Source organism: Cyprinus carpio, chromosome A9 (genome assembly GCF_018340385.1).
Source record: "Cyprinus carpio isolate SPL01 chromosome A9, ASM1834038v1, whole genome shotgun sequence".
NCBI classification, from domain to species: domain Eukaryota; kingdom Metazoa; phylum Chordata; class Actinopteri; order Cypriniformes; family Cyprinidae; genus Cyprinus; species Cyprinus carpio.
The window spans coordinates 16,060,524-16,070,778 of NC_056580.1; the positions used below are offsets into that span (position 1 = coordinate 16,060,524).

The 10,255-nt window shown below is 36.6% G+C and overlaps 1 protein-coding gene across 1 annotated transcript; it reads left to right on the forward strand.

The window, feature by feature from the left end:
- Positions 1–709: 709 nt before the first annotated feature.
- LOC122146195 (armadillo repeat-containing protein 8-like) lies at positions 710–10,255 on the forward strand. Its single transcript, XM_042764447.1, has 17 exons — positions 710–790; positions 2,619–2,695; positions 5,773–5,844; positions 6,156–6,298; positions 6,445–6,542; positions 6,624–6,716; positions 6,974–7,054; positions 7,161–7,236; positions 8,015–8,105; positions 8,195–8,255; positions 8,346–8,546; positions 8,725–8,820; positions 8,913–8,995; positions 9,362–9,443; positions 9,524–9,610; positions 9,881–9,973; positions 10,058–10,255. Exons 1-17 carry the CDS (start codon positions 743–745, stop codon positions 10,253–10,255), a joined length of 1,680 nt encoding a protein of 559 aa, XP_042620381.1. The 5' UTR covers positions 710–742.

The window sequence follows — 10,255 nt, forward strand, 5'->3', positions numbered from 1 at the left end:
AAATACCAGTTTGAGGCGGCGCTGCGCAGACCGATCGGTCTCTGACATCAAAGTACCGCGAGAGCTATTCGAAAGCATGACCTCTGCTGTTTAATCACTCTCAAGGTACTTTTATGTCTGTTCAGCGCGCTTCAGGTCGAACACACGATCAGTACGCTTTGTCACGTGGTGCATGTTATTTTTCTTAGCGATATTCGGGGAGAATCAGTCAAATCCATTATAATTAATAAACAAACGATGTCTTCATATATTATATTATATTATAAAAAGAAAACAGATAGGTAGAATGCAAAAAGATTAGAAAAGCTAGTGTGTTTTATTTTAAGAAAGCAGTGAATGAATCTGTCTAAAAGGGACATTATTATTATTATTATTATTATTATTAGAATGAAATTAGAATAGAGAGTGCTAGAGTTAGAGGGTCAAAAAAAGATGGAAGAGATGTGTTTTTTTAGCCGATTCTTGAAGATAATTTTAATTTAATTAAATTGAATTGAATGTATTATTATTTAAATTATACATTGCTTTTCCGATTTACATTTAATTTAATTAATTTTAGTTAAAAAAAAAAAAAAACATATACAAGCAAATCATAATAATTAAATAGGGATTAGGTGGTGTGGAAAGTGCCGCTCTGCATGTTCTGCTGAATATAGCTTGTGGAGAAAGTGCTGATGTAAATACTCCGCTGATTGAGCTGTGTTTGTGTGGAAAGTGCCGCTGCGAATGTTCCGCTGAGTGAATGATGGCGTGCCTGCTGGAGGCCCCTTTACGCATCAGCGTGTTATCTGTGAGTCTCTTTGATTATACCCATTAAAACCTCACATTTTCACTCCAGGATCACTCAGATATACACTAGACACATTAGATAGACTTTAGCGATTGCTCTTAAATTAAGCGATGCGGTTTTTGATGGCTGGCTGTGTGTTTATGTGGCTAACATTAGATCTGGAGGTGCTCAGAGCTGTCAAATCAAAGTTATATTTAGTTTCCAGTCTATATTTAGAGCTGGAGCTCCAAAAATAAAATCAAACCTGCTTGATATTCTCTGATGTTCGGTTAAATGATGATCTGATGGGCTAATGTGGTGGTAACGCCCCCCTTTTGACAGCTCTGTAGTTCTGTCCTGTGTGTTTTGACACATGTTGATCTGCCCTCACTGTGGTGGAGCACAGGTGTCAGATGATGGTGTGTACTCTGATGGTAAGAGCATGTTACTGGATGATTACCAACCGAATCTCTCCCAGTGTTCTCGTAGTATTAAAGTGGTAGTCTAGTAAAAAATACATTAACACGATGCTCATCATTCAGAATTTAGCCTTCATGTTCTGTTAATTATCTTCCCTTCAAATACTTTAAATGTGATCTTCTGATCTATTCAATCCAGTAGAGTGATATTGTTAAACCTTTAACACTTTGATGTATGATATGCTCTTTTCAGAAAAGTTAATTGATATCCCATATATTAACGCTGTTTCTGTCTAAAGTCAATTGGATCATCACATTTATTTTAAAGAGGTTTTTGAGGCTCGAAACAGAAGTCATTTTTTAATCAGTACGATATTTTGTTTAGTATAAGTGTTTGTAAAATCGTGATGCTCTTTCTTAAAATGAATTAAATATTAAGTGTGGGTTTTGAACTGCAAGGCTGATGATACACAGGGCAACTTTTTGAGCAATGTTACCGTCAACGAGCAACCAGTTTAGACACAGGGCCCACGACTGATCTAAAGTGTCCAGACAGAAATTTTTACCAACAGCCCAAAAGGGTCTTGAAATACATTACAATAAATGCTAATTAGTCACATTGCAAGAATTTTGGGTCTTGAAAGTCTTTTAGATCCCAAACAGAACATGATGACTAAGATGTAAGGATGTTTCAAAGGTTTTTTTTTATTATATATATATACTACATATGCTTATCTATAAGTTTGTATCTGTTAGTATATTAATTGCATGATAGTGAGAATAACCAATGAAACAAGACAAGTTTATCACTGGATTCCATAGAGATCTTATTTCTATATGTCAAATAAATGCTAATTAGTCACATTGCAAGAATTTCAACTTGATTCTTTATCCGTGTAATGATGTCTAAACTGACTGCTGAATAATTCTTTAGGGCTGGGTAATCATAGAGAGATGGAATACTGTAATTTAATAATTATCCCAAATCATTCAAATGCCTTGTTAAAGTCTGTTAGAAACTCATTTGTTCCAGAACAGCTTAGGTTGGTACAGCGAAATACCATTATGTGACATTATGTTATAAAATTGTAGAGTTCATGTGTGGATCTGATGTTTTGTAGCATGAAGTGACATTTCTAGCAGTTCCAACTGTTTGCATATATGCTTTAGTATGTTTGGGGTGACCATCATTCCCACTTTTCTCTGGCCTGAAATTGCCACCTCTGCCTGTGCAGCTGAGCTGCAGTGTTTGAGGAGATGAGAAATCTCCTTCTAGAGACTTCCACCAACAGCTGGCAACTGTAAGGGTAAACAGACCAAAGTATTGTGAGCCAGGGAGAGGGCTATGAGACGTGACTGAGGGTGTTGTGATGCCTCGGATGACATGAGTTTGCTGAATCATCTTTGTGCTGTCATTTGTCACTATGCAGGAAGTCACAGCCACGAGTCGCCATTATGTTGACCGGCTATTTGACCCCGACCCACAGAACGTGCTGCAGGGAGTCATGTGAGTAAACAACCACGTGTCCTTCCTTGTGCGTGAGCGCTCTGCTCTGTGGTATAGTTCACCATGCTGAATTTTCTGAGTGCTAAAGATGAGGCTTTCACTACAGGAGGTTTAGTTCTTAGCATATGTACAATAGATTATTTTTTGTTTGTCATGTAAGATGCTGTGAGGTGTATCTGTGTTTATGTGAGGGTATCTGGGTAGATGCTGCTCAGGTCTCTTCATTTTTATTTTTAACTCAGCGCTTCAGCTCTGGTTACTGTTAGCTTGATGTTTTCCGACTGCCACAGCCATACTTTTCCACAGATATAGATCCTCCATCATAGCAGGCATCAACTAACACAATACGTTTTTTGTTTTTATCCTGATTTAAAGTCATGTCAAAATCATTTCAGCAAGATGAACTCACAGAGATGCAAAATTAATACTGTTGTTATAATCAGTAGGAAATGCTGTTTTCTTTCTGAGTTGGGGGCTTTAAGAATTATGACAAATTCTAATTTGTTTCTGCCATCATTATTGCTGTATCCAAATCCAAATCAGCACAAGTGTGTAAATAAGAAACAACAACAGAGTGTCTTAAAAAACACACACACACACACACACACACACACACACACACACACACACACACACACACACATTTTGTATGCAGAACTACTTCCTTCCAGAACGGAGTCAAATCTCAGTCTGACAGTTTAACAGCTGAGCCCAAGCCTCCATTACTAATTTGAAAACGTCACTTATAACGTGCATGAAAAATGTAGAAATGTTGGACACAACTGTGGGGCACCATTGTGCATCAGCAAGCATCACAACAAAAAAAAGAACCTCAAGTCTGATCTAGGTAAATGTGTGCAAATGTTTAGGACCCGATTCCTATATTTTGCCTGGGACCACCGATTCACTAAATTCGCCCCTGAACACGATTATTTATATGAAATATTATTTATTGAATAATTACTATTTAATAAGCAACAACAGCCATCATAAAAGTTGCTAAGCAATTCAGTCGAAAGTACAAAGGCAGCGCTCTATTATACAGCATTGAAGTTACACAAAATATAACGTTATGATATTTTGCACTCAGCCAACCTGTTAGATCAACCCAAAACGAATTATATCCCATGTTTAACCACTATAGAGACATCAGAGCAAGCGGCAAATTCCAGAAGAACTGGTTGAGGTGAGGCTGCTCTCGGCGGGCTGACGCCCTGGAGCTCACAACTCCGAAAACGTCAAAGCAAATTTTCAAATATGCGTTATCTTTATTAACAAACCACATATTGGAAGTCTAAACAACTACATTCTCGCCTAAAAAAAAAAAAAAAAAAAAAATTTGGACCGTGGCGGATTTAGGTATAAACAGTTTTATTTATAAAATTGTTGTGGTTTTGGACCGTGGCGGATTTAGGTATGGGCGGCATGTGTAACCGTCTAGGGCGGCATCTTGCCGGGGGTGGCATGTGCCGCCCGCACAAGAAGGAAAAAATAAAAATAAATGGCATGAAAATTTTTTTTTTATATAAAATATTTAAAATAAAATATTTTTAATACTACTGAATTTGTATTTAATGTGATCATAATTTAATAAAACAATGTAAGTTACGCTTTAATTCCCACTGTTATGCTATTACATGTTATTGCACATTCAGTTATTTTAATTTTTTTTTTTTTAGTAGTTTTAGATTATTTTTCTGTTAACAATAACAACACTGGACAGTTTCATATTTCTTTCTCCTTTTTTCATTTCCTGACAAAGAAGACAGAAAGCTTTTTAGTGATAATGCAACAAAATAAAGAGCAAATGATGTTTGTAATTGATGCTCTGTGTGTCTGTTATTATTTTGTTCTGCCGTTCATGTGCACTCTACTCTTAACATCATTCTGATTTGACTTGAATGTTGAATGAGTACATTGTGATTATGGAAACATTTGCAAATATTTTGGGTACTGTTGTTGAAGAATAGCATCATCAGTTACAATTGCACATGCATTGTCTTTCATTTAAGTGCAAAAAGCTTTCTAAAAGAGAAAAAGAAATATAAAATCTTCACGTCCATTTTGACGTTAATCAGCAGAATCTCGCTACATTACCTGTGTGTGCTGTACATGCATTCAGCTAATGAGTCATGAGATGAGTCTGCTAGGAGGCTGTTACTATTTGCTCTCATTATCAGCCTCTGTAATCCTCTGCTCATTCAAATGTACACTTACAAGTTCACCAGTGTCTGTTTTAAACAACATACTGTTAATTCTTTTTTTTTTTTCTTTTTTTATTGTACATGTAGTTTCCATATTAATTGAAATACTAATTATAACATTTTTACTTCTAAAAAATGTTTGTCTCATACCGAAGGGCTACTTAGACTGGAAAAAATAATGAGCATTTTTTTTTTTTAAAGAATTTTTAAAGAAGTTTCTTATGCTCACCAAAACTGCATTTATTTGATCAAAATACAGTAAAAGCGTTATTGAAGCATTAGTGAAGCATTGTTACAACTTAAAATAACGACTTCTATTTATTAATTTCTGTAATGAAAAAGCTGAATTTTTCAGCAGTCATTACTCCAGTCTTCAGTTCACATAATCCTACAAAATCATTCTAATATGCTGATTTGGTGCTCAAGAAACATTTCTAATTGTTATCAATGTTTAAAACAGTTGTGTCGCTTAAATATTTTTGTGTAAACCATGATACATTTTTTTTTCAGCATTCTTTAATGAATACAAAGTTCAGTAGAACAGAATTTATTTCAGATACAATACTTTTGTAATTGTGTGAAAGTTTTTACTGTCACTTTTGATTATTTTAATGTGTCTTTGCAGAATAAAACTTCTTTAAAAAAAAATTTTACTGACCCCAAACTGTTGAACGGTAGTTTAATTTTTTTTTTTTTTTTTTAAGTCAACAACCACTAAACAGCTTCTTCTTTTCTTTTTTTTACCCAGCTTGTTGTTTATCTAACCAATAGCACCCTCAAAATTATTTATTGGGTTCTTCTGTTGATCTGTTTCTGTGCCATAGAAAATGTATGTTATGCACAAGTTTTAAGTGATTGAACCTTTATTGACAGTGACATGAAGAACGCTGTCATTGGAAACAACAGACAGAAGGCCAACCTGATTGTGCTGGGAGCCGTGCCAAGGTATGTCCAACCACTTTACCCTTTTTCCACCAATATAACTGCAATAAGTTTTGACACAGGAAGTAAGGTTGAAAAATCATAGCTAATCTATCCAGTTGTCTGGGCTGGGCCAATATAGCTGGAAAATGACAGGGAAGTCCAAAAGTCTGAGATTATATAAAAAATCCGGGATTCAAAGTCATATTTAAACATGGAAATAAACAAGACACTCTCTTACCTTAAAGTAAAATCATTTTTCTCTGTTCTCTGTTTTACGTGCTAATCACTGCTGATGAGGATGTACTTGTGTGTGTGTGTGTGTGTGTGTGTAGACTTCTGTATCTTCTCCAGCAGAGCTCTTCTAGTCTGGAGCTGAGGACTGAATGTGCGGTCGTGTTAGGAAGTCTGGCAATGGGCACAGAGAACAACATCAAGTCCCTGGTGGACTGTCACATCATCCCAGCCCTGCTCCAAGGTTCTTGCTCTGTTTTCTAAGACTATCTTTGATACTACTGTTTTAACTATCAAATAAATGCAGCCTTGATGAGCATACATTTTTTCAAAAACAGTAAGATATATTCATGATTCCAATCTTTTGAGCAGTGTTTTGTGTTTCTGCAGGTCTCTTGTGTTCTGATCTGATTTTCATCGAGGCATGTCTGCGCTGTTTAAGAACTGTCTTCATCAGTCCAGTCACTCCAGTGCAGCTGCTCTACACAGTAAGACAACTTGCACATTCTGAAATGACGTATGCACATGCATAAACAGAAGTATGATCAACATGTTTCAATTTGCACCAGGACCCCACTGTTATCCCTCACCTCATGTCCCTGTTGAGTCGGTCACAGCACACACAGGAATACATCACGCAAATCTTCGCCCACTGCTGCAAGGTAACACACAGCTCTTTGCATCACACAGTCAATATGCATTTATTTAGAATTATAAGGAAATGGTTCCACCTCTAAATTCTGATTAGATTTGCCACAAACAAGGTTTATTCCAAGCCTTATTAGGGATTAGACCACATGCACCTGTAGCCACGCGGCAAACTTAAAAATGGTTGGAGTATAACAGTTTAGGCTTCTTGGCAAAGTAATCTATTCTTTTGTCTCTATTGAAAAATGCATTGAATAATATGTGTGTCTAGACTCCAGAACATCAGACGGTGTTGTTCAACCACGGTGCCATCCAGAACATCGCTCCTCTGCTCATCTCTCCCTCCTTTAAGGTACACAAAGGAACTGAGTGGCTTTTCCATTTATTATTGTATTTTTTTTTTTTTTATGCATGTCAGTGTATTCTGAGTAATTATGTTCTGTGAACTCTCTCCATAGGTACGGATGCAGGCATTGAAGTGTTTCTCAGTTTTGGCCTATGAGAACGCTCAGGTCTCTATGACACTGGTGAATGGTGAGCACGACCCTCATCCTCCATCAACCATCATTTGATCACCACTTATTTTTGTCCTCCTGGCACGACGTTCATCAGAGATGATCTTTGACTTGTCTTTTGTGTTGCAGTTTTTCATTATCTTTGGTAATATCTGAAACGCTGTTCAGTGAAATAAAAGAATAGTGCACAACAGTAGGGTTTCTGGAAGTAAAACATTACATTCAGAACAAAAATATTAAGCAGCAAAACAGTGTTCAACATTGATAATAATAAGTGTTTCTTCAGCACCAAATCAGCATATTAGAATGATTTAAATGATCATATGACACTGGAGTAATGGCTGCTGAAAATTCAGCTTTGCCATCACAGGAATAAATTACATTTAAAAATGTATTAGAATAGAAAACAGTTGTTTTAAATTGTAACAGTATTTCACAATATTGTTACTGTATTTTGAGCAAATAAATGCAGCCTTTGAGCATTAGAGACTTAAAACCTTTGCACAAATCCTACTGACGCCAAACATTTGATTTGATTAGTTTATGGTGTAGTGTTAGAGCCTAAAATTATTAGCAGAGTTTTCTCATAGCAAATGACATAAAGTCTGATTCATCATTTTTTGTAATGTTCCTTTTTTCTTTGAATCAGATGTTGTGATTATGTAAGAGCTGGTGGTTTGGTTCAAAGCTTAAAACATTTATTTAGGTTTTCTGTATGTCTATGGAGACAATTAATAAAATAATGCTTAAGCCTGCTGAATCTAATACTATTTTGTTTATATGTATGTGTTTCTCAGTGCTTGTAGATGGTGAGCAGCTCTCTCAGGTTTTTGTTAGAATGATGCAAAGGGACAAACCCATCGAAATGCAGCTTACAGCCGCCAAATGGTGAGCAAATCTCATCTTGCAGGTTATTTGTGAAAATGCATGGTTAATCTGTCCTTAGCTTTTACAAACCTGCATTCTTTTCCTCTCAGTTTAACATACATGTGTCGAGCAGGAGCCATCAGGACAGACGACAACTGTATTGTACTAAAGGTACCTGCAAAAAACATCTACATATATGTGATGAATGCAAAAGTGTCACCATTGAAAGTGCATAGGAACTAGTTCTGTGTGTGTGGACAGACTTTACCATGCCTGGTGCGGATGTGCAGTAAAGAGCGGTTACTGGAGGAGAGGGTGGAGGGGGCTGAGACGCTAGCCTACCTGATGGAGCCGGATATAGAACTACAACGGATTGCAAGTGTCACCGATCACCTCGTGTCTATGTTAGCTGACTACTTTAAATACCCGAGCTCTGTCAGCGCCATCACTGATATTAAGAGGGTAACTCACGTTCACATGCATGCATTTCATTAGCTTTCTAAATTAAGACATACCAGAGACTTCTGTTCTATTTGTATAAAGCCAAGTATGTAGATTTCAAGAGTGGGTGTAACCAGGTACCTTTTGCTTTTCTGATATAATGTACACTCAGTTTATCTGATCATTTATCTTCCTGTAGTTGGACCATGACTTGAAACATGCGCATGAGCTGCGGCAAGCAGCCTTTAAACTCTATGCCTCGCTGGGCTCCAATGACGAGGACATCAGGAAAAAGGTGATTATATTATATTGCAAGTGCTCTGTTTAAAAAAAAAACAAAAGTCAAAAGCGTGACTGGAATGTTCACTGCATTGATACCTACTACAGATTACAGAGACGGAAAACATGATGGACAGGATTGTTAGTGGCCTATCAGAATCTAGTATCAAAGTACGGTTAGCAGCAGTCAGGTATGATACACCTTTTCTCTTAATTGACTGGCAAAAAAATGAAGAGAATTAAAACTGCCATGTACACTACCATGCAAAAGTTTGGAGTCATTAAGATTTTTTTTACCATTACTCATAAACAACAAATAAAATATAAAAAAAATCAAAAATAAAAAACAAATTACTAATCAATCCTTATCAAAAAAAACATACTTCTTTCAAAAACATTTTTAAAAATCTTACAGACTTCAAACTGTTGAATATTTGTTTAAATGTGAAATGTGTTTGTTGAAAATGCACAACAGTTGGATTTTGAAAGAACTGAGAGAATGAAAGGTTGTGGTTTGCTCTTTTCATTTCAGTTTTCAATTTATTTCTTTCCTCTAGATGTCTGCACAGTTTATCACGGTCTGTACAACAGCTAAGGACAAGTTTCCATGATCATGCAGTATGGAAGCCACTAATGAAGGTATGATATGCAGATGATGTTGAGTTAAATCTGAACGCTAATCAAACCCTAACTGAATGCACATTTGTTTTTGTGGGTAGTTGTTGCAGAACGCACCAGATGAGGTCCTGGTCATGGCCTCTTCAACACTATGCAACCTCCTGCTGGAGTTTTCACCCAGCAAAGAGGTAAAGTTCACACACTTTGTTGCTTTATGAGCATTATACAGCCAGGATTTTAAATTTCTTTCAGTTGTTCAGTAAAAGTAATATTATTATAATTATTATTGAACTGAAAACTTTCAAACTTAAAGCTTTTAAAACTACTACGGTCAGGCAATATAGTAATATTATTAACAGAAGACAGAAGAATAAGATTTTTCTTTAAAAAAAAAATATCAGGGATATTTCCAGTGCCGCTGGTCTTTAAAAAGTGACTGTTGATGTGTGTGTTCACAGCCTATCTTAGAGTCTGGGGTCATCGAGTTACTATGCAGCCTCACACAAAGTGACAGTCCAGCTCTAAGGGTCAACGGCATCTGGGCTCTCATGGTAAGACCAACAGACTTCGGTCCACAACAGAGTTTCAGTATGAAAACACTCTGTCATCAGAATCTGTAATGTGTGTTTGTGCAGAACATGGCCTTCCAGGCAGATCAGAAGGTGAAGGTGGAGATAGTTCGAGCCCTGGGCACAGAACAGCTTTTTAGACTCCTGTCTGATCCTGATACCAATGTGCTCATGAAAACATTGGGGCTACTTCGAAACCTGCTCTCCACCCGGCCGGTAACACACATTATGTATATATATATATGTATATTTATTTCCTCCTGA